The sequence below is a fragment of the Taeniopygia guttata genome, chromosome 4A, assembly GCF_048771995.1.
Source record: "Taeniopygia guttata chromosome 4A, bTaeGut7.mat, whole genome shotgun sequence".
Taxonomy (NCBI): Eukaryota; Metazoa; Chordata; class Aves; order Passeriformes; family Estrildidae; genus Taeniopygia; species Taeniopygia guttata.
Genome location: NC_133029.1, coordinates 18,814,423 through 18,839,411, shown reverse-complemented (window position 1 = coordinate 18,839,411; position 24,989 = coordinate 18,814,423). Strand labels below are relative to the sequence as shown.

Here is a 24,989-nt window from a genome sequence, read left to right as displayed (position 1 = left end):
CCTTCAGCCGCCACCCCGCCCGCACATCGCAGCACGGCGCCCGCACAGCGCCTGCATAAACTGGTAGTTATCCAGGGTTCGGGGCTGCTCAGCTGCAGCCGTAACAGCGCCGCCGTACGGCCGCTCCCTGCATAAGCGCAGGGGTATTCAGCCCGCGGGGCTCGCCTGGCCGGCCCCGGAACCTGCATGGCACGCTTGCTCCCGGCGTTGCTGCCGTCGCCTGTCCCGCCCGGGCCGGGCCCCCGCGGGACAGGGCACAGCCCGAAGCTGAGGCGGCCGCGCTGAGCGCACCCCTGGAAACCGGGACGCGGGGCCGAGAAACATACACAGGGACTGCAACATACAGCGTCTGGAATACAACCAGCCCCGGGTACTGTGCAGCGCGGGGAGCGCGAGGCCCTGGAACATGGTTTCCGCAGCTCTGACGGGCAGATCAGCACGCAGACCCATCACGTCTTTATGCCAGGGAGTGTCCCGGAAATAGGCTCTCATCCGTGACAGGATGGCGGAGGGAGCAGCGCTCTCGGCCCGACCCGGAGTGCCGCGGCATGTTCTGAGGCGGACGGAGGAGCTGCGACCGCCTTAGGGCTGCTATCACCACGCCACTATCATCTCTCTGTCATCGTAGGGGGACTAGGCCCGCACTGGGCCCGGCAGGTTATGTAAGCGTAGCCCGCCAGGATGCCCGCTGGGAGCTGTAGTCACATCAACGCACCGCCTGCCACGCTCACCCGTAGTGGACACGCCCCGCCTTCCGCCGCAGGGAGAGCTGGGTGCTGTAGTCCGCCGGCCGTACCTAGCTGCGTGTTAACGCCCCGGCTGGACTACCGTTCCCGGCGTGCCCCGCGCGCGCAGGCGCGGGGAGCAGAGCTGCTCCCTGGTAAACACAGCAGCGCGGCGGTGGCGGGCCCGGGGCGCACAAAGGGGTGGCGGGTCCGGCCCTCCCGGCGGGGCTAAGGCGGTGCCCATGGCGGAGCCGGCTGGGGCCGCGGCGTCGCCGGACATCGACCCTGACTTTGAGCCTCAGAGCCGTCCCCGCTCCTGCACCTGGCCGTTGCCGCGGCCCGAGGCGGAGACGGGCGGCGCGGCTGGCGCGGCGGAGGAGGGCGCAGGCGGCGCGGCGGCGGGGCCCGGCAGGACCGAGGGGGCGCGGGCGGGCGGCGCGGCGGCGCGGAAGGGCGGCTCCCGGCGCAATGCCTGGGGCAGCCAGTCCTACGCCGAGCTCATCAGCCAGGCTATCGAGAGCGCCCCCGAGAAGCGGCTAACGCTGGCGCAGATCTACGAGTGGATGGTGCGCTCCGTCCCCTACTTCAAGGACAAGGGTGACAGCAACAGTTCCGCTGGCTGGAAGGTGCGTGACGGGCCGCGGCGGGGGGCAGACCTTGCGTGCCGGGGCCAGGCCGGGCGAGGAGCGGCTGCGGAGGCGCCTCCCCGGTGCCCGCCCCGCCGGCCGCTCCGTGCTCACCTGTTGCTGCTGCTCGTCTGCGGGCAGGGCGTCGGTGCCAGCGCCTGGTGCCCACACTGCAGAGTTCTCTTCAGTTCTGCTGAAAGCTCCGCACCCCGCCCAAGCTTCGGCTCTGTCCACCTGGAGCGGCCGCTGGGGATGGTTGTGGCGTGACCCTGCGAGGCTGCCCCTTGCACTCTTTGCATTTAGGCACTTTTCCGGGAGAGAAAGGAGAGTCGTTTAACAGGCTACCTCCAAGGTTCTATTCCGGGTAAAGCCTCGGTGAAGGGTTTTTAATCGCAAGGCCGCAGATCTTTGTCACGTGACTGTGCTAAAGCTCCATAGAAATAACTGTGTCATAGCAGGAGTGCTTGGCTTTCAAGAAAGTCTCTTGAAAAAGGGTCCTGTTTCCAGGGTCATCATGAGGGCCTCTGCTGGAGTTTGGAAAAGAGAAAGCAATATTCTGCTCTAAAGGCTCAGCAGTGTCTCTCGTTCTGGAAAAACGTGTGTGCAGGGCTGCGTTAAAAGAGCTCCAGACTATTTCAGTTCTCTGCCTGTGGTGACTTTGTGCTCCCTTATCTTTAATCTAAAGAATTCCAGCAAAGAGAAAGGGAAATATGAGAGGTAGCTTGCAAAATAGCCCCTCAGCCTGTCCTGATGTATCTGGAGACTGGACTCTGAGGAGTGTGAGCTGTTGCTCTCACACTAGAGACTGGAATTACACTCTTGTTTGCAGTATTTATTAGCAGTTCATGCATGCTGCAGTTCTGCATCCGTGACTCCAGCCACGTGCTCCTCTGCTTGTCTGACTGAGCAGTAGGTGAGGACAGAGAGTTAATTTCAGATAGCAAATAAATAAATAAACGTCTCTTCCTGGTAGCTTGGCTTTCAGCTGGCACAGCTCTCTGAAGTGGCACACCACGTGGTGGTGTGAGTGCAAACATTTGCTCCAGAGAGTAGAAACATGGTGAGAGGGATGCAGCTGTCACAGCTTGGGCTGGCATGTGTCAATACAGAACTTATCACCTTTCCCATTTATCACTAATTCACAGTTCCTAGAGAGTGCATCTAGTTTAACTAATATGGATTGTTTTCTGTTATTTGTATGTGTAGGTTGAATTCTGCACACTCAGTTCTGATTTAGGACAGTTCTTGGGTTTTGATGTTCTTAGTGAAAGATAGTTCTTGTTTCTTCAGGCTGGGGCTACTCTCTTGGTCCTGCTGCTCCTGCATGCAGTCATGTTAATTTAACAGAACTGGTGCATTTTCTTGTCAGGAATATGTCTGAGTATCTGTTTGGTAGTGCTTTCTGAAATGCTCCCCAGATACTGTGGTGAAGGTGGAATATAATGAGATGTCCTGCTGGACTGGATGTTGGAATAAATACACTTGTGGCTTAATCCACTATGGCTTTTGTTTTGTTATATCCATTCATGTGTAATGGGACCATCAGTCTTTGGTTTTACTCTGTGTTTTAATAATGTGTCACTTCTGGGACACGTACCTGTAGATTTAAATTCCAGAAGTTCACTTTGAGAATTTGTGCATACACAAGAGTGAGATTCCTGGTCAGATGCTGCCGTAGCTTTTCTGTGATTGATTTTTTAGTGTGGTTTTTCAGCCTGGGAACAGACTAATTCTGGCTTTAGAAGGAGAAGGAAAAGAAACTTCTTGCCAAGAAAGATGAGGGTGGGCAGAACAACAGCTGTGGTGGGAATCAGCCTGCCTTATGAATAGGGCAGTTTAAAGCTCTTGACTTTAACCAGCAAACAGAAAATCATGATAGAAATACAATACATTTTCTTTCCTGCTTACTCGCAAAATCCTATTGGCAGAGCTTGGCAGGATGTGCGACCATGGAACTTACTTTTAGTCTTTCTGTTAGCTCAGAGTTACATGGGTTTGCAAGAGGTTTTGTTTGCTTTACTGACATTATTCTGTTTGCATTCAGATCCCTTAAGTGAAGGGAGGTCAAACATTTACACTCTACAGATGGGGAGTCAGTCAAGTGAGTTCAATTTGACTTTTGTGGACTTGGAGCAAAATTAATAGGTGCATATTTAAGACAAACTGGATAAACAAAAGGCATGTCTTCACTTGAGGAATGGACCTGTCTGTTGGTGTTTATTTGGGGTTTTTTTTGGTTTTTTTGTTTTTTTTTTTTTTTTTTTTTTTTATTCTTGTTATTTTTAGAGCTGTGATGCTCTGTTTGCATGTTTTGGGGGTTTTTAATATGTAAAGTTAAAGAAAAACTTACTGCCTTAGAAAAACTTATTGTCTTAGCTTTAGTGATTTCTCAATTTGAATGATTTTGCATAAAGGCAATAAATGTGAAGCTGCTCTTAAAGGTAGCTGTATCATGTTGATGCCTGTTAAGATGGTTGGTACAGCTCTGGAGTTCTGGCATTTCTGTCTTGTTTGGACAGAGCCAAACTGGTAATACATTTTATTTGTATGTAGTGCAGTTAAATAGAGAATTTTGATTAAGTAAGGAAAAGCAATATGTCTTTAAAAACTCTTAATCTACTTTGGTTACTATAAACCTCATAAACTCATTGTTGTTTCCTAATTAACTTAGAGCTGCCCTACTCCACTATACAATTGGGGGAAGTGCAGCTGTTGCAGATTGCCAGGGTGTAACCTCCATGAATTCTGGAAGACTCTGTGTTTTCAAGGAAGATGGTGTTGGCTGTTCCTAAAGTGCTTCGAGCACCTTGTAAAGGACAGATTTGCTGTGTGTACAGTCTGTCCTTTCCCTGCAGGAATTCAGCTGAAGTTAAGAATTAACCAGTCTGCAAGGCAGAAGTGTCCTTGTAGGGTGTGTTGGAGCCACTTCTTGAGAATCCTTCCCTGGGTGCTCTGCAGGATAGTCTGGGTATCCATGGGTAAGAGGATAATTCCTTTTGGTTTTGAGATTACTTGCAAGCAGAAGGTGTTGAGGGTTTTGGGTAAAGTGCATAAACCCTGCAGAGAAGCAGTTTGCACTGGTTGTTGCATCCATGAGTATGAGCAAATTTGGCACAGTGAGGAACAGTATGAAGGACTCATCATTCTTAGTGAAACAAACTTTTTATTCTCCCCAAGGTCTTATCTTTTCCTTTGTAGGAACAGAATAATCAGATGTCTCCTATGTATCTATGTATACAACATAAAGAATGAATGATTCTGCACTATTACACTGATTATGGGAAGCAGATGTCATATCTCTGCCTCCTGGTACTCCCTATTTATTTCAAATGTGTGCATGGATATGCACAACATATGAACCCTCATACACATATATATGTGTGTGTGTATATATATATGTACGTGTGTATATATATATGCAATAGCTCAAGGAGCTGTATTACAAATTAAAAATTACTAAGTGTTCTGTTTATCTAAAACAGATATCTAGCTCTTAATCTTTGTTAAAGTGGGCAGCATTTTCTTGAAAAACCTTCCATTCCAGCCTTGGGTTATGTGTGTATTGCATGTAGTTGATATTAAATGTTGACCAGATGGATCAGGAGACCTGGCTGAGAGCTCAGTCAGAGCGTCACTTCACTGACTTTCAGTGCCAGCTCAAATGGTCCCCAGCCTCTCCCAGAACTGTGGATATCGGATCTCCTGGCAGAACATGTGCAGACCTCCCTCAGGTTGGAGCAACTGTTCATCCTGTGGCCCTCTGAAGCTCCTCCATGAAAGAGATTAGGTCAGCAGACAAAAGGAACCCTGTCCATCTTCTGGGCTATTTTGGCTGTGCTGCAGCTGGTAGATTCTGCCAGGCTATCTTTATGCCTTGCAAATAAATTCCAGTTCAGTAGATACAAAATTTTGTGAACATAAGTTTTGGCAAAGTTGAAAAGTTTATTATTTATTGGTGTGCTGACTATCAGTCAGCTTTTTTAGTTTTTCTAAAGTCAGATCTGCAAATAAGCAATGATAAATTCCTAAAATAGGCACATTTGCTGCTTCATTATAGCTGCTGGTATGTCCCTGTATCATTTAAGATTATTTCTTTTTGCTCAGATTTGTCAAAACCTTGGGTTCTTAACTTGAACCGCTAAGGCGCCAAATCATTATCAGGAGAACTTTCTTCAATTTCACTAAGAAACCCTTTACATGGATGGGAACATCTGGTGACAGTGCTGGGCTTACTTTGACTTTTGCTAATGATAATTGCAAGATACAGGATTACAGAATGGTTTGGGTTGGAAGAGACCTTGAAGATCATCTCATTCTATGTCCCTGCTGTGGGCAGGGATGCCTTCTAATAGACCAGGTTTGCTTCAAGCCCCGTCCAGCCTGGCCTTGAACACTTCCAGGGATGGGACAGCCACAGCTGCTCTGGGTGACCTGTGCCAAGGCCTCACCACCCTCACTGGGAAGAATTGCTTGATATCCAATCTAAACCTGCTCTCAAGTTTGAAGCCATTCACTCTTGTCCTATCACTCTACACCCTTGTAAACAGTTCCTCTCCTGATTACTTGTAGGCCTCCTTTAGGTACTGAAAGGCTGCAATGGCTTGATAAAACGTTCCGAATATTTCCCTGTGTTTCCTCACTGAGCCAAAACTGAATGGATGCCATAAACCAAATGGACACATAGAACTTCAGCTCAGATACTTGGCTCTGAGCAAAGTGTAATTCTGCCCAACTTTCAGCCTGGTGCAGGTTTGTGCATAGATGAGGCACAGTGTGGACTCTGGGGGTATCTTTGCTGCACAGAGCCACTGACCTCAGTCTCTGAAGAAAGGCTGCTTTCTGTGTTGAGAAAGCCTGTAGTGTTTAAGTTCATGTGCCTGAAAGGATACAATTCCCCATTAAATCTTCTGACACTAAAAATAAAGAAGTATGTGTTCTAAACTGAATTGGAATAGCGATGTCATTGCTGTCATCACTGGTATGTCGTTTAAATCCACCTGCTCTTTAATGGTTTTGTAGGAACTGCTCACTGTTAGTTTTGGTTTATTTTGGTTTCTTGGAAGTTGCTGCCTTGCAAAGGGGAGGGAGGGTCTGGCTGTTTGAATCCAGTGTAGCTGAGGGTAGGTAGAAACTGCTGGACTCTTGCCATTGCCTCATGTGGCCCAAATGCATTCGTGTGGTATTGGTGATGTGCTTAGTCCTGGCTGCAGTTCCCTGTCCCAGCTGCTGACAGCCTGACTGGGTTTCCTTAAAGCAGGGAGAAATAAAGAACAGAAGCTAAATGAGGGCTGTTCAGATGCCATACTGAGGAGTCCATGATGGGAACCTGGTGAGCACAGGTGGATGTTGTCCATCATCTTTTTCTTAGAGTATTTTACCTTTTAATCCCAGTAGTCCTTTAATGGTCTGGCCACAGCATGTAGTCTGGCATAGGTGAGGTGGGAGGAAGGCAGCTAGGCATGGCAAGGTGCTGTGAATGAGAGAATGGCAGAGTGCTGGGTGTGGAAAATGAAGCTGGCAGTGCATAGAAGTAGGACAGTAGTGCAAATGTGGAATCACCAGGTCTTGTATTCCAGGTGGAAGAAAATTGATGAGTACTCCGCTGTGAAGAGAGCCAACCATCACAATAGCAACATATATTTAACCCTGCTTAAAGTGACACTAACAGGCCCTTCTTGTTGTAATGCACTGAAGAAGCATGAAATATGAGAACTCTTTTTTTGAAGCCTTGTTGAGTGTTGTTCCCCTCAAAAGTCGGGAAAAGCTTGCCTTTTGATGAAAATTCATCTACTTCATCCAATGCCAGTCAAATTACTTGAAGATTTTGCTGCTACTCTTCCCTGCTCCTTGCCAGTTTTTTCTGGAAGGCTGCTTTGCGGAATGATTATTCCTCGCAGCACAGCTCAGTTTTCCAGGCAGTCCTCTGAGACGGCTGTTCCTGGGCTGCTGGTATTGCTTGTTCCAACAAGTTTATTCTGCGCTATCTAATCCTAAACAGCTTTTGTTGTGTATGCCTGCCTGTCTTGTAAATCACCTCAGTCTTTGCTTTTTAGAGAGCTAAGATCTTCTTCTTCTGGCCTCCTGCTGAAAGATTACAGAAAGTAAAATGTTCTTCTCCTAAGATAGAGGTCCCCATCCGCTGAACTTGATGTCTGTGCTCATGTGTGCTTTCTGGAAGGGGATTGCTGGGAAAGTGTTTCAGCTCCCTGGCTCTGGAGCAGTTGTTTACTTGCTGGTGCAAAATCTCTACAAGGAAGACTTTTTCCTGAAGCCTTTGGAGCCAAGTGGCTGAGACAGGCACTGACAAATACAGCAGGCGGAGTGTTCTCCCCTTGAAACCTCCCGAGAATGCCATGGCAAATGATAATTCAGCACAGTTATGGGCCTGGCAGTGGAACACGTGGAACATGGCCCTGCACTGGGATGAGACCAAGTTCTTTGTATGCCTGCAAGGCAGTGAACGTGTATTACAGGCAGCTGCAGTGATTGCATAGATTTTCTTTCTTTTTTTTTTTTTTTCCTGTCACTCATCCTTTAGAGAGACTTTTTGCTAAGAAATCTGATCCTCTGTGGTTTGTAGTTTAAACTACATGATGTTTCCTGGGAGAATGGCCAGGTAAGGAAGGAAACCGCTGTGTCTTCTGGAAGGGTACCTGCGCTGCCTTGTCTTTCTGAGCATAGTTTGTGCTTGGCCCTGAGTGCTCTGCTGGCATAAGCCATGCACCACTGCTGCATGGATGAGTTCTGCTGGGCAGGGCACAAGAGCCTCCTTCTGATCCTGTAAATTTCATTTTTATGGTAGGGAACCTGCTGTACCTACAAAGTTGTACAGTCCCCTGGGAAGGTTGTCAGTGGCCTTTAGTCTTCTGTATTCACTTCACCCGAGCATGTTCCATGGTGTCTGTGGCAGTTGCCCATGGGGCTGACTGAGCAGGACAATGGCTTGGTTGTACTATCAGCTCCTGTGGTAATTCCCTGGTGTCAGACCAAAGCACTGTTTGCTGCTGGGGAGGATCCACAGCAGCACTAATGTTGGTGCTGGGGCAGGCCTGTTTTGATGGTGAGAAGATTTTCTGTCCTTTATCTGTGGCCAGGAGATTTTATCAAAAAAGAAGACTTAATGTTCTGGTAACTAAGATTTAGGGAATAGTTTGCATAAGCTCCTAGCCACACTTCTGTGGCTAGTCCATATATCCTAGTTTGAAGACACACTGGTTGTGACCTAGGGAATGGTCTACCCTTCAGTGTACAGTAAATGCCTCTAGCCAAACTTGATTTTTTTGCATACTATGTGTGCTTAATTTCAGACTGGTTTTGTCTGAATGTGGTTTGCAGGAGTCATCTTTGATCTATGGTGGATTTAGAGACACAGGCCGGCACTTTTTTTTTTTTTTTTTGAGGCAATGCTTATCATGCAGCCATAAGTACCACTATAAGATATCTAAATAAATAGCAATGTCCTCCCCTAGCTAGTGGATTTGAAGGATTCCTGCCTGCACCTCTTCTTAAGGTCATGCTTCTTTATGATCGAAGATTTGCAAAATCAAAACCCTGTGTGTTCTGCAGATGCTTAGACCAGCTGGGAGCCTGCTGAAGTTGTGCATCTATAAAGTTAATGTCATCTGTATGTTTCTGGTGAGGGTTGCTTAACATTGAGAAAGGAAATATGTCAGGGTTGCCGGGGTGACTGAACTGTCATTTCCTCTTCTGTCAGGTCTGACTTGCAGTTCTGTGATTATTTTAGCATAATTGATCTGTCCCTGGGTTTCTCATTGAGATTGGAGGATGCCTCCATGTGCTAGGTGTACTGAATCACTAGCAGGTGCATTCTAGTGCTGTCCTGCAGCAGCCAGGCTGGTGGGTGTGTGGGTTCAGGTGGAGTTTGAGACACTCTGGGCTCCAGCCTGCAGCCTTGCAGGCAAGCTGGGTCCTGCAGGTGGGTTAGGGCTCAGGGCACTGTGCTGCAGTGCTGAGCTGCCTCACACTGTCTGCTGGAGAGCTGCAAAGTGATAACTTAGGCATTGCAATTTAGGTATCAGTTAACCCTGCTGAAAGAAACATTCCGTTTTTTTCCTCTGCCTCCAACTACAACTACATAGTGCTTGACCCCCACGGTGAGGTGGTTCAAAAAATAGAGATAAAAGAGGCAGGAAAAGTAGTGTCCAAGGAAGGATAAGGCTGCTTTTCAGTTTGGTTTGCTCTCTGAACTAGCTTATAATGTCACAGATGCTTGTGTTACGGAAGGATGAGAGTTTGAAGATGAGGAAGGAAGGAGTGGTACAGCAATTATCTGTTTCTACAGCTTTTCCATTATGTCAGTTCAGCAGTATAATGTAAAATCACTTTGAGAATGTTTTATAAAAGGTACCAGACTTCATTATGCTCATGTGAATCCTATTCTTGTTCCAAGATGTCTTATTTCAAGCTGCTTTCCAGCCAGAAATTAGTTACACAAATTGTCTCTTACCATACTCAAGATGCCATCATGATTTCACTGGCTACTTTCACGAGAATAAATGAAGAATTAGTGACAACTTAGTGGTTCTTATTGCTGCAGCAATGTGCATTTACTTGGGAAAAGGGGTAGGATTATTTGGAAATGAGAGCAGCAGCCTTGCAGGAGACAGTGCACCAGTCTGAATTACGTGTTTCAACACTTAAAGGAAAACTTTGCTTAGCAAAGATGCCAGGCAGGACTATTGTACAGCTATTACTGTGAACAGCTCAAGCAATAAAACTGTGTAAGAGCATTGACTGACGCATGTTCCATCAGGCTCTGGCTCTGCAGTCACTCTCCAATTAAGAACATGTGTATTCTTTGATACTAGTTGCAGCATGCAGCCAGTCTTCTCCAAATCCTCAACAGCCAAAGGTTAAAATGAAAGCTAAGCCAGGATGATTCTCAGATTTCCTTCAGTCTCCATAAAATCTTTCCACTTTGCCTGTATTGTTTATCTGTCTGTGTCTACTTTTTTCTAGGCTAGTGCTTTTGGTGTGGTGGCCAAAATTAGCATGGGGAGGACTTTTCCGAGAGGAAAAGGGTGGGGAGAGGGAAAGCAGCAGACAGGAAAGAACTGTGTTGAGAGTTGGTGGAAAAATATAAGAGCACACTTAATTTGTTCAGAATTAAGAGAGTTTGCATGAAAACTGAAGTTATATATAAGTATTAAAACCTAGTTGAGATGAAAAAGATGTTGCACTTGGACCCCTGTTGTGTTTCCAGTGCAGCACCTTTTAATGATCTGTAATTAGGCCATCTGAACAAATTAAGTGCAGATATCAAATAAATTCATAGGCCTCAAGGGGAGTTTATTGAGGATCTGTTCAAACAATGAGATTGTTGCTTCCTGATTCTAAAATACTGGGGCATTTATCATTTGCAGGATGAAAATTGAGTTTGATGATGGTGTACAGATGTGTTAGCTTGTAGTTTTCTGCAAGGCTAAGCCAAAGGGAGGGAGCTGGGAGAGGCAAGGAATGTGTGTCTTACACAGCAGAAAGATGGGAGAGGCTAAAACTGGCATGTACTACAGTATCCACTGAATGTCTTACCCTGTCAGGAACATGCACCAAGGAAAGCACACAGCCTCTTTGCAGAGGGAGCCTGGCAGTCTGCAGGATTCTAGGACTCTTGTTCCTTGAAGTTTCTCTCCCATTTCTCCAGTTTTGGGGTGAAGATATTAATGGGTGCACTGAAAAGAAGCATTTTGCTATTTCTCTTCACCCATTCTGTTGGATACCATTATGCTCTGCTTGAATCTGACTGAAAACTGGCCATATAAACATAAAAAAATTAGCCATGCTTATGCTGGGTAAAGGGGTTGACAAAAGTGTGTGAACAGCAATAGCTCAAATTCAGGTAGGCTCATGTTGAAATTGCAGGTTGTGTTTTAGAACTTGTTTACTTGCTCTGTGATATGCCTAATTTTTTGCAGATTCTGTATGGTTTTTAAAGTTCTTTTGTGTTAGTATTTTGCTAGCTGAAAGCTGCTAGTTGTCATGGTAGTTTCACCCTTGATATTTCAATGAAACATGGCAGTGCTTGCTAGTGCTGCAAAGCATGTTCAGACAGAAATAGCAGGTTTTTATGGATAGTTTTTTTGTTATAACTGTCTTCTCTGGATACTGTCTGAATGTCTTTAAGCTTGTGTGGTTTCTGGGTGGGAGGTGTGTCTACTGTCAGGTCCTCACATTTTGTGGGTTTTAATTTTTTTTTTTCAGAACTCTATTCGACATAACCTGTCCCTGCACAGCAAGTTTGTTAAAGTCCATAATGAAGCCACAGGGAAGAGCTCTTGGTGGATGCTCAATCCTGAGGGTGGCAAAAGTGGAAAAGCACCAAGGAGAAGAGCTGCCTCCATGGACAACAGCAGCAAACTTGCAAAAGTCAGAGGTAAAGCATCTAGGAAGAAGCCTCCTCTCCAGTCTGCTCCAGAATCCTCTGCTGACAGTCCTGGCTCCCAGTTTCCTAAGTGGCCTGGGAGCCCGTCCTCAAGGAGCAACGAGGACTCTGATGTGTGGAACACCTTCCGGCCTCGAACCAGTTCCAATGCAAGCACCATCAGTGCCAGGCTTTCTCCTATCCTGACAGAGCAGGATGACCTCCATGACGAAGAGCTGCTTCCTTCTCTCATGTACTCCAGTGCATCCAGCAACGTTCCACCAACTGTGACTGAGGAGCTTGAGCTCATCGATGGCTTAAATCTGATGTCTCCCAGCTCATCTGTGCTATCTACCCAGCAATCTGCCTCGAGTGGTCAGATCCAGAGAGATTCCAGCTTTTCCTTGCAGAGCTCAAATGCAGCTGGTCAGACTTTTGGCAACTCCCTGTTTAACCCTGTTGATATTTCACTGCAAAGTTCTGTCAGCCATTTCTCTGCCCCTCAGACCTTGGAATCTCTTCTGACACCTAGCTCTCCACCTCCAAGGGATGTTATGATGACTCAGGTGGATCCAGTTCTCCCACAGACTGGTAACAGAATGAGCAGCCGAACTCTTCTGCTTCTGGGTGGACAAGCTGCCCAGAGTAAGATGAGCTCAGGCAATCCACGAGGAAAGCCTGCAGAACAGCAGGCAGAACCAGTTGGTGCCAGTGTTTTGCCATCAACGCTTCCCATAGTGACATCTCCTCAAAACACTGCCAGCATCACCAGTTTGAAGGCTCCAGTTTCTGCAACAACTGGCCAGTCAGTCCAGCTGGGCAGTCCAGTGCTCCTTTCATCTGCCAGCTCTGCTCCCTTGGGAGTGAACCAGGACAGACTTCCTACTGACCTGGACATTGACATGTACATGGAGAACCTTGAATGTGATATGGATTACATAATCAACAGTGAACTCATGGATGGAGGACTGGACTTTAATTTTGAACCTATTCTGCCTACTCCCAGCTATCCCAGCACCTCACAGGCCTCCAACCATACCTGGGTACCAAGTTAATTTCAGGAGCACAAAAAGGTAGGTGTAGTTGTGTAAAGTGCCACCAACAGCCCTGTCTAGGATGGTTCCTGTGCCCAACTCTGCAGCAGTTAAAGGAACCTCTTTGAAAGCATAGTAAAAGCTTTTGGAAGATTGTGTTCACTTTTAGGAGGAGAAAAAGCTGTTTAAAGGTAGGTGGATTTAACTTCTTAAAAGGTAGTCAGCTCCTTTATGAAATAGAACAGCAACCTGAATGAAACTCCTGTTGCCTCCTATCACCCAAGATGGCTCCATCACAGGACATCAGGCAGTGCCTACAGCTCTACAGTTGACATGAGAGCATGTGCTGATTCCATAAATAAAGACATCCACCAGTATATACAGAATGGTTGAACTGAGCCAAGCACATACCTTATTTCTATCCAGGTTGTTATTATCCCTGCAGAATTCTCTAGGATGTGTAGTAGCAAAGCGTGTCCGTGTCATGGCTGTCTGCTTTGGTCTGTGTGTAGCAGGTCACAGTCACTCTTATCACACCTTCTTAGTGTCTGTAAAGTCAGATAAGCTGGCTCACCAACATTAACTACTGAATTACTTCCCATTATTAGAATAGGAAACAGGAGTCTGCAGTGTGGATGGAGGTGGAAGGAAAAAGGATGTGTTAGTGCTATCCCATGTACTGCAAAGCTGCCTCTTCAGCAATTTGTTGTATTTGCACAAATAGAGTCAGTTTGGCAAATAGTGTGTATGACAAGAAGACTTAAAAATATCTTACTTTTTGAGGCAGTAGCACCCTGACTTGAAACACTTAAACCAGAGGCAGTGGAAGAACTAGGGAACTGGAGCTGAAGGCCTGCTTCACACTTGGAACTCAGCTGATGGAAAGTGGACAGGCTGGAGCATAGTCTGGATATTGGCTGGAAAGTGGAAGCCTTGCCAAGAATATTTCCTTTTTAGGAGACAAATATGGTATTTGTTAGTGTTGCAAATTCAACTGCTAATAGTGTCCAGCTGAGCAGGCAGGAGTAAGGGCAAACTGCAGATAACTGCTTCAGCTGTGGGAAGCCCTTGAGCTTCAAAATCATGGGGACAGAAATTATCATTTTCTTGACCTTAATGCTCCTTCCTAGGCACCTGAGTAACTTGGAGGTGGTTTGGACCAGTTGACCTCGGTCAGTGCAGCCATTCTCTGCAAGTGTCTTTGGTCTAGACAGAGTAGAATGCTGTCCTTTGAGCTGGTGTTACTTAAACTATGTGAACGTATTGATGCACCACTGTAATTGAGGTTTTAAACACAATATAACTCCCCCTTATTCCAAGTCACATCCCACTGCTTAGGATGTCATTTCTTGGTAGTGTTCTGTTCATACCTAGCAGACCTGTTTATCGTAGGGAGAGGAGGATCAGTCAAGCTTTTCTGTTTTCTTATGGGACTTTTTATAGTGATGTGTGTTAACTGTGCATTTGCTGAATTGCTGAATGTCTGAATTTAAAGATCTTTGGGTAAAATACAGAAATTCAGTTTCAATTTCAAAGAGAAATTTGGTTGACAAAACTATGGTATCCTTCTGTGTTAGGACTGTTTGTAATTTAGCGACAGAGGCTGTGGCTTTTTGAGGAGTGTTTCCACTGGATATTGTTCTGAGCTGTTGTGTTGTTGATTTTGTTTGTTAGGGTTTGCTTTTTTGTTTTTATGCCATGCTAGGGCAGGCTGTTATATTTGTGGACTTCTCAAGGGTGAAATATTTTTCACAAAAGTGTTTTCAAAACATATGCAAGCTGTCCTGCACTCCTGGGCAAGGTAGACAAGACCTCTTTTTAAAGCATACCAGGTATAGATTATTTTTTAGGAGTGTAAAGCAGAGAAGCTGAGGAATTATTTATCAAAGGGTAGACTCTAGTACTGTTGAAAATGTGGATATAATCAAGTGCTTAAGAGAGAGAACAGGAGCTCTTGAAAGCAGGGTTATGTTCTTGTTCCATTTTATATTCTGTGTGAATTGCTTAATCAAAACAGAGGAGCTACTGATGTTAAAGCCCCTGGATTTTCTTTGTTCCACACAAGAAGTTGAGGTGATACTTTCTGGGAAATGTGCGGGGCATGAAGGAGGGAGATCTGGAACAAGTTCTGAACCACTATTGTGTTTGAGCAGAAAGCATAGCTCCAGCACACCTCTTGGTGCTCTGGTCACAGCAGTGCTGCCCCAGGAGGAGAGGCCACACCCTGTCAGTGTGCTTCGGTTCAAGGCTTTTATTCTGTCCTTAGATTATGTTTGCCTTTTCTGAATTTTGCAAAGCTTTTCTGTTTTGCCTGTGTCCTGGAGTCCATGGGAGTGGGATGAGGGATGCTATTCTTTTTCCCCAAAGGAGAGCGAGTATTGTGCAAAAGGCTGCCCAGACAGAGAGGTGAATCAGGTTTCTAGCAAAGGGGGAGCAGGGTACATGTGAAGAGAAATAGAAGTGTTCCTGGGAAAGAAGGCAGAATGTTTTCTCAACGAGTTACAAAACCAAGTGAGCTGTGGACATCAGTGTCTGTAAGGAGGTGAAGACTGTGCCAATTGTCCCTTACTGCAGGGAGTTCCTAGGATCTCTGTTTGCAAATCACTGTTCAGGGAAAGCTATATATTGCTCTGGTGTGGCAGGCATTTTTCTTTTCATATCTTTTCTATTACTGTGCTTTTCTCTGTGCTAAATTCACATGGCAAAAGATATTCTTAAGTGATCACTACCATAAAGCTGTTCTGAGTAGTTCCTGTGGGCTTAACTGGTGGCCTTCTGGGTCAGTTACGGGTGCAATGCTGAGCAAAAACTGTTTATCAGTTAATCACAGTGATCACATTCTGATTTGAGCAGCCAGAATGAAAGTGAACTGGGGAAATATTTCTCTTTGTAGACAAGAGGATATCTTTAGGAAAAGTACTTAAATCTTATCTGCAGCACTTAGGAAGATAGCAGCTAGTTGGTGTTACCCTTGGTGCTCAAAGCTCCCATGATTTTATCCTCTTCTTGCAAGTTAAATGCTAAAAAGCTTGTCCACAGCTTCCCCAGGAGTCTGAACCCTGCCTGTGTTTCTTCGTATGGAGATTAGAGATTAAACATTGAAACTTTGTCTCTGCCCATAGCGATGCAGCTCCCACAAACTAAGCTTAATTAGCCACAGAAGCACACAGTCAGGATAGAAATAGAACTGCCTTTTTTGAAAAATGCTGTCATTTTTATCTCATTGGCGAGTGTAAAATCCATTTACTCTTTTGGTGAATATTAGTTAATTATTGCTAGTTATTCAGTTAGACTCCCTGTAGCTTCGGAGTCTAGAGCACTCTTTATCCCTTACCCAGTTTGGTCTGGATTCATGCTTTTCTTGCTTTATCAAATTCCCTTTGCTCCAAACATTAGATTTTTGTCTGACAAAACATAAATAAATAAAACCCTCATAAACTTGCAATTTTCCAAAGCAGCCCGCTGCTCTGTTTTAACTTACTGTCTTTTCTTGTTTGGGGTTGATTCCCTCTTGTAGTTTTAGGGTGTTTTTTTTCCTTTTCACAGGTTTATTTAATGCTCATTGTTACTGAATGCAGCTGATGGGATGCCCTACATTTATCCCATTGTTTTGCGTTTCAAAGTGGATCATATACCTACAGTGGTGGTTTTACATCAGTGTCCTAAGTCAGCTTAGACTTATTCTAAGACTTGTTTGAATGAGTTGTGACAGCTTTATTGAGGTGAGGCGGAAGATCTGAGAAGAGATCTTTAGACTTTTGGGGGATTGAGATATCTAAAAATGTTTAATTATTTGGAAGGTAGAGACAGGATTTCTCTAAGTGGGTGAGCATAAACACTTTGTGTGTGATCTTTAAAAGTCTCTTTTTCAGTCTTTTCCCTACCAATTAGTATTTGTGGTTGTTTAAGGTGAAGAGTAATTTTCCTCTTCCCTGCTACTTTCCTGTAATGCCTCTGATGTTAGCAAAGTCCTTCTTTAAACATCCTTATCTTGCAGAGCCTTGTTGGTGCTGTCAGCTTAGCAGAGGAATACTTACTGCTTACCTTTTTGTCTCAGTCATACTCTGAAGCTTGGAGCTGAGCAATTGCATCCTCCACTTGACTCTCTGTTGATCAAGGTCTCTTGTGGTCTGTTTGTTCTGTAGGAGCAGATTGGTAGTAATTAATTCCTTATCTATGCATCCAGAATTCCCACTGAAGCAGAGCTCTAACCAGTCACTGTTATTTTTCTTCTTCCTAGTGTCCTTCAGGTTTTGAACATTGGGTTCTGACTTCACTTCCCACCCCAGCAGAGAAGAGAATGGAGCATGTTGGATTCAGTTTCCCTGCACATCATGCCTTGGGCAGAAGGGGCTGCTCATCTGGGAAGAAGGGGCAACCTGCATCTAGCTGCAACAGGAAGAGTTTAAAAATAGTAATCCTGTTATGTGCCATGGCTCTTCCTACAAACCTGACCCTGCCTTGGACCACCTGGAGAAAACCATGTCCAAAGAGGAGCCCTGGTAAAAACCCCAGCCAGAAGACTCTGTGCCAGGCAATAGTGTTTTCCTGTGTGATGAGTTGGGTTTGCTGGAGGAATCTCTCACTGGCTGTCCTCTCTCTGCTATGGCAGAAAGTCTCCCAGTGCCTCAGACTGGTGGAGGGCTGGCTCTGCTCTCGCTTAGCTTGCCTCATGGGGCAAAGTAATTGGACTTTCTGATTAAGCCACCAGATGTGCACTTGGTATCCTGCAGACTCACAGAGGAATTGGTAGGAGCTTGTTGGTAGAAGCCCTGTGGGAGAAGGGTGTGTTGTTTCAGGGGTTGGTTTCTGTGTGCCCATCACTGGAGCATCCATCATTGTTCTGCAGGGAAGGGTGGTGGTTGTGGTATAGAAGGCTTCCAGTTGTCCCCCTGGTCAGAACAGGAGGACACTGAGTTTTTCACTGTGCCAACTGAGCCCCATTGAATCAGAAGCATGTTTTGAGAAGTCGTCCCTATGCTGTTCTCAGCACTTTCCTGATATACCAGGCTGCTGTAAAATAAGCACAGGTGCTAGTAGCTGCTTTCTGGGACTTAAAAATAGTGGTTTAAGTTTGGTTTTGATCTGTCTTGCTACAGCAGCAAAATGGAAAGCCTGGGTGTGGCCTTAACAGAGCCCTGGTTGCTTTTCAGAAGGGCATTTTCTATAGATGAAATATTTTTTTACTAATCTGGGAACTTTCTACGGTGAACATGAAGCCAATGTGATGTGTGTCCCTATTATGCATCTCTCCATCTGAGAAGGCAACAGTGACAGACTCTTTTTCAGAGAGAGCTGTATTAGGAACAAACACATTTGTAGTTTGATGATGTATATGATTGAGGGGAAGGAATTGGCAGGTCCCTCTGGTTTCAAACCACTGTGGGGAAGAGTTGTACATTATTGTAATCTATATGTAAAAGTACATGCAAATTACATAGAAGCTTTTCTAAACCTTTTTAAATATATATTATATATTTTAATTGAAAAACAAAATTATTGGATAAAAAGAAACAAAACACATTTGCTGCATCTGTCCCCTTCGTACCAGATAACACTACAGTGTGGGATGGGGCAGGCCTAAGGCATTTTGAGCCAAGAAGCAGAAAATGTTGGAAAATTGGGAAGAACACAGCCCTGTAACTGAGGAATGGCTGCTCTCCCCGGAAGAGGCAGAGGGAAGGTGCCTGGCAGGGCATTCAGCCCCAGCTGCTCAGGCTGGGCATTCCTGCCAAGCCAGGAGCACAATGGAGGGAATGCTAATCATTAACAGTGCTCCTTCTCAGCTAATCCCTGAGTAGCTGGCCTGCAGCTGATCCACAGGACAGATTCCTTAGTCTGCTAAGGAGATGGTATGGACTGGATCGTGCTAGACTTGCTGACACTCTGCATAGCCCTTATGGAGGGCATGATCAGTTTTGTTTGGTAGCTCACTTTGGTTTCTGAGGGTTTTTGTTTTCTTGCTGAAGCTTCTGCTACTGCTGAGGAACTTGAAGCCTGTAGGCTCACCCTCAGGGGTCCACCTGGGATCCTTTATGTCTCTATATTCTTGCAGAACAGAAATTAGGGGTCAAAAGATAAATTTAGAGCATTAGTGGCATGTTGCTGTCACTGTTTTGGTCTTTGCAGTGGCAGGATCTGTGGGAGACATGGTGCTTTCATGGTGTTCTGGTAGTTTTGGTCTGGCAGAAAGACTGCAGTCCTTTTTGAAGGTGGCTTTGGTTCAGAAAGTTTGTATTATGCAGTGCAATGAGCTACGCTGTTTCACCGGGTTGTCTGTTCTGTTTTCAGTGGAGTGGAGTTTGGAACAGGAATGATTGGCTGATTACCTCCAACAAGGAGTCTTCAAAAGTCTTATCTACAGCATGCTATGCTATCAAAGCCTTGAATAGTTTGATAACCTTTGTTTTGAAGGCTGCCTTCATGGCAGACCTCCCAATGATGTTTCAAATTTACCCATAATCTACATGTCTGGCCTCGCCTCATTGTAACAAATAAACAAAAAGGCAGCTCCTAAGCTGGGATCCCAAGGTTTGCACACTTGAGGCATGGATGAACATTCTCACTGGAGTTACTTCATAACACAAGTAGATAGATACACTTTCACAACACGTGATGGCATGTGCCACACATAAGAATCAGCCATTCTGAGCTGCAGTGAACAGACTGGAGAGATTTATGTTATTTGGCACATAATAAGCTACCTTGTTAGCTTGAGTCCTGAAGGGAACTTGATCCAATGATGTACAGAGCAAGTTGAATGGCTGCCCATGATTTGCAGCCATGTAGCAAAGGACAAGACACCAGTATGTGTGGTCATGTTAAACGTGAGTCTCTGGAGCCCCTGTTAAATGTGAGCCCCTTCAATTTCCCATGAAAATGGAACCCAAAGCAATAGAAAAGACAGTATTAGTAACCAGTGGTTCAGATCAGAAATCTAGGGTGAGCTGTTTCTGACTGGGTTGATCTGTGGAAGGGGGAGCTGTTACAGAGCTCCCTTAGCTCGCAGTGCTGGGGAGCCAGCCTGATCTCTGCCTGCAGACAGCCTGGCCCTCAGCCCCCAGGGAGGGCTGCAGGGACGTCTGCCATCAGCTCAGCTGCTTCATGGCCTCCACCAGATCCTGCTGAAGGAGGTGCAACACCAGGGCTAACATGGTTACTGCTCTAGTGTGAGTTCAGAGAAGACCCTGTCCTTTGAGTGAGGAACAGAGCGCATACCTATTTTTTCCCGTATTCCCCTGGCCATACTTTTGGAGATAGGGGCACCTCTGGCTGGAGTCCTGCTGTAACAGGCTCCTGACAGTGACATTTCTGCCTTGCAGGAGTCTGTACAGGTGCTTTGTGTCTCTTCAACACGGCAGGAGCTGTCAGTGGTTGAAGAAGCTGGAGAGTGCACTAGTGCTGAGAATGGTGTTCAGAAGACCTATGGAGTGCTCAGTAAACCATTAATGTAATGTTTCAGGCTCAAGCAAGCAACTTATCTTTTTTTTTTTTTATGTATGTTTAGCAGGATAGCTTGTATTGTGGGCACAGAGGGCAGAGATGCAGAGAATTTGGGAGTTCTACAGATGCTTCATTTTCATAAACCTTGAGCTTTTTTAGCCTGAGATACTTCCTCATAGGACACAGGAGACTCAAGTTCCTAAACTGCTGCTTGCAGAAAGGCTGTACCTGGCAAGGGGTTGCTCAATCCTTGTTCAGTTTTTCGTATTCTTGCCCAAAGCATTTGCTACTTGCTGCTACTGGAGCCTGGATAATGTCTTGGTGGCTCTTCATCCTGCATTAGCACCACAGGCCCAATACTTTGGGCTAGTTTTTGCTCTGATGAAGGACTGGGGATTTTGAGACCATCTGTGAGTGGGGTGAGAAGGGAAGGGGCCGGTGACATGGGGAGTGGTGCTCCTGGATAAGTGCCTGAGGGGAGTGGGCAAGGGACTTTTGGCACGAAGCATTACTTTATGCTGTGTTCCTTGTCCTCACTGAGCTCAGGCAACAAGCTTCTCCATCTTCAGAGGATCAAATGCCATCTTACACAGCATTGAAGCCACCATGCAGCTCAGGGCCACAAAGGATTCAGGTAACTAGGCCCACAGAGCTTAGATGAGGCAGATTTGTTGCTTTTATTTACTCTTGGGTTTAGCAAACTCCTTGAACTTTCTTTATAATTTAAGCGTATTTAACTTCCAAGCATGTACTTCCAGCTTCATGTCAGAGCTTGAAAAATTGAAAGCTTCTGGGAGCCCTTAATTTTCCTTGCTGGTGTGTCTAAAAACATATCATCCTTATCCTGTGCTGCTTTAAAAACAGCAGTCAGATCATCCTGATGAGAGGAATGAAGCATTCCAGAGCTTGGATGTATTCATAAACAAGAGTCATAATAGAAGCAAGTAGCACTAATCAGCTTTTCCAAAAGAAATGCCTAGAAAGCTTTTATGTAGATGAGCATTTGTTAATTTTCTTACTTAGTTGCTTATTTATAGCCACATTCAAATGCTTCAGGGCTAGCCTTGCTCCAGGATTGAGTAACCTGTGTCTGGTGCCATGGGTTGGAGTGCCTTGGGAGTGGTGTGCTGGACTGTCACCAAAATGTGAAAGTTTGGATCCATTATTAAAAAAAAAAAGGCAAATCAATCAAGTCTGGGACATGAGCATGAACAGAGAGTAGCTTAGGGCTTGCCTCAGTTGCATGTCTAATGAAAAACATGTTCTAATTAATGTGGGGAAAAGCAAGCAAAGGGTGACTTCTGAAGCCTGAAAGATCTGTCCATGTGAATGTTTGGAGCATGAGCTAACCCATCACCACACTTTCTTGACCTTCAGGAAAGGGATCCCCTCCCTTCCACTAGCCTGTGTGTCTTTCCCTGCACTCTGACATGTCTGTAGCTGATGGAAAGCAGTATCTGATGGGATCAAAATCACTCGTAATACTGTGGTGCAAAGCAAGGAGCAGAGTCAGCAGAAGCTGAAGGTGTAAGAGCTGACAGTGTTGCATTTATGGTTCTTTGGCTGAGGCAGTGTTATGGTGTGTGGTAGAAGGGGATGTTCTGGGACACAAAAACAAGAGCCCTCATTGCTTTTCAGAAGGGCAGTGGTGTGGGGTTCCCCCAGGGTGTCTTGGGAGGTTTGGCTACGTAGAAGATGGGTTACTTGTCCTGAAAGCTGCTGCCTTCATACGGCACTGGCGTGGTTCTGTGAAACGGTGCTTCCAGCACAGTGGAGTCTTCACCTGGTGCAGTCCCAGGAAAGCTTTCTGCATTGCTAGCACAGATGTCTGCTGCACACAGGGCTCCACTACCTGACATAGTTTCCACCACATCCCCTGTGCACTCTTTTACCTATTTCTCACAATTTTTTTAAAAAATAAACCTCTGCTTTTGTTTGCTCTCTGTAGCAGTGTAACTTCTGAACTATTACAGGCTTTGTTACCATCTGTGCTAGCAAGACTGTAGAGTGTGCTAGACTAGGGGGGAATGTTTGAAAAATAAAAACCTTTAATACTCGGCTCTGTGTCTCATCCAGTTTGTTCTGTTCTCATGGCAAGGGGCAGCTATTTTTCCTTACCCTTGTCTTCTTTCCTCTGCCATCCTCACCTGTTAGGGCTGCCCCTCAGTGGAATGCCCCGTAGTTGACCAGAGGAAGAAGGGTTGCAGTGTGACCACCCACAAAGTCTCTGGTGTGTTCTGCAGTGTGTAGAGCCCCTTGTTACAACTTGCTGGCAGTGCGTGGGGATCCGTGGGGTGCCAAGACTTAAAATTGACCCTGGGGAGCTTCAAATCCTGCAGGTCTAGTCTAGAGTTGGTTAGCCATTAATTTCTTGCCTTTCTAGACCTCAGTGCTAAAGGTGACTCTGTTTTTTATAGCTATATTCAAATATCTTTGCGTGTGTCAGCAGCAGTGGTGGCAGGTAAGGAGATGAGAGAGAAATGAGGGAAGGAGTGTAGAGTATGGATTTCACTGGCCAAGTTAGACACATAGAGGGCAAGTTTGGGATATTCTAACTCTGCTGAGGGTAAAGATTCATTTGTGAAACTGTACACTATGTGTACAGCCAGAAAAAATTTCATTCAAAGCATTGGATACTCAGTATATTATTTTTGAATGCTGTTTTTCACTACAGTTAATGCAGGTAACTAAATAACTCTAAGGGGCTCTTAAGGGTCGTGCTTCAAGATTTAACACAGTTTACAAAAATGGGGAATTAAGAGAAGATCCTTAGGGGAACTCTCTGCCCCTCATCTGTTCCTTGGGTACTTAGGGCTTCTTGCAGGCACATAATGATGGGTGCTGTTGGAGACACAAAATGCCCAAGATTTTGCAGATGATTGGATCAAAGTGAATGTGTTCAAAACTTGCCTCACAACAGAGGACCATGCATTTGCCCAGTAGCCATTAACACTTCTTTTACCTTTGAGCATTGTCCTGTGCCATTTAAGCATTGCCAAGGAGAACAAAATGGGACCTGAATGGCTTGGCTCAAGGTTGCTTTTGATGCATGTGACCGTCTTCAGTAGTCACCAAGAGTCCTGCTGTGTTCTGTGGTTTCAATGCATTGTGTTTGCACCTTTCTTGCAGTCTTGGAAACCTCCTAGCTCTCCCAGCTTGTCACCATCAGTATTTTGCCTATGGGTAGATGCCCACAGAACAGCTGTACCTGAAGCCAGTGCAAAAACAGCTTTTCTGCTCATCTGGGTTTCTGGCCACAGTCCTGCTTTGCCTCCAACCCCTGCTGGTTGATGAATATCTGTGTGCCACTAGTGATGAGCCCACGTGTGGAAGCACAGTGGGGAAGGCTGCTGCCCTACTGTGTGTGTCCTTTGCTGTGGAGCTGGTGTATGAGGAAGGAGGGCTGGGGCACAGGTAGGTGCACACTGCTTTCCCAAGCTGTCCTCAGCTCATGTGCTATTATTTCCCCTTCACAGCTGTGGTGAGAGCAGCAGCCAGAGGCCTGGCTCTGAATGGGTGGGTCCTAGGAGCTGTAGCAATGCCATTGCTGCAGTGTGACTTGGTGTTGTCCATGGGCTAGGATACACCATTCCTCCCACCATGCAGTTTGGGAATGGCTCAGCTGGTACAAAAGCAGTCTTGGCTGCACCCGCCAGCACTTCTTTCTGCTGCAGGTTTTGCAAGAAACTCAGTTCCTGCTTTGGACATGTGCCTGCATCCTCCCCTGGGTAATCCCCGATACAGTCACAGTGTCCCAGCTCCCATGTGCAGGATATCCTGGAAGGTTCCTGCACAGGTGAGGCAGTCTATACTCTGGCAGTTCTTCCAGCCACAGAGCAATAGGGAGGAATACCTTGGCCCAAGCACACGAAGGATGCGGGGGGCACTGGGACAGGGACCCAAGCATTGAAATTGCCAGACTTGTGCCATGCTGTGTGTGACTGCCTGCAGTCTCTCCTGGCCTTGCCAGCAGCTCTGCCTTCATCTTACTGGTGTAGCTGGAGTGTGGCAGCTGCCCCCAGCCCCTGCAAGGCCAGCCATTAGTGCAGGTGTAGAGATGAGGTAACAGGGAGCCAGCCTCACATCACCTGGGACAGGCAGCCCCTCACCCCCAGCCAGGGCCATGGTGTCACTGCCTTGTCCCTTTCCTGGCCAGCACGGAGTGGTGGTGGGAGGTGAGGGTGCTGCTGCTGGCAGCAGGCTGGGAGCCAGCCCCAGGCTGCCCAGCACTGCAGGTGTGCTGCCCTGTGGGCAGCTGGCTGCTGTGGCTCATCCCAGCGCTGCAGGGGATAGAGCTGCTGTTGCAGGGACAGCAGGGAGACTGACAAGCTGGCTGGCAGGCAGCTTGCTGTGGTTAACCAGTGCTACCCCCTGACAGCGAGCAGTACACCCAGCTGCCTGATCCGTGCCCAGCCCTCACTGGGGCTGAGTGATAGTACAGCAGTCAGTCCTAGCACTGGCTAGCCAAGCCTGGTGGCAGCTGGCCCAGCACCAGTCATGCTTGTACTAGTGTTGCTGTTCCAGCACCAGTACTGACTCAGCTGGTACTACCCAGCACCAGTTGTCCTGGCATTTTACTGCCCAGGCACCAGCTTGACCCACTACAAGCTGGCCTAGCCCCAGTGGAGGGAAAGCACCAGCAGCATGGATCAGGAAGAAGCAGATCCTGGTTCCTGGCTTTTCTCACTGAGCATCTGCTTGGGAGTGTGAGGAAAAGGCTTCTTCAGCTGCAGAAGCAGTACCCCCACCTTGGCCACCTGTGACCAGGTACTAGCCCACT

At 46.4% G+C, this 24,989-nt stretch overlaps 1 protein-coding gene across 1 annotated transcript; it reads left to right on the top strand.

Moving 5' to 3' along the window:
• Positions 1-109: 109 nt before the first annotated feature.
• Positions 110-22,268, top strand: FOXO4 (forkhead box O4). Its single transcript, XM_030273019.4, has 3 exons — positions 110-1,351; positions 11,573-12,805; positions 17,007-22,268. The coding sequence occupies exons 1-2, from the start codon at positions 968-970 to the stop codon at positions 12,785-12,787; spliced, it is 1,599 nt and encodes a 532-aa protein (XP_030128879.1). The 5' UTR covers positions 110-967; the 3' UTR covers positions 12,788-12,805; positions 17,007-22,268.
• Positions 22,269-24,989: the final 2,721 nt, after the last annotated feature.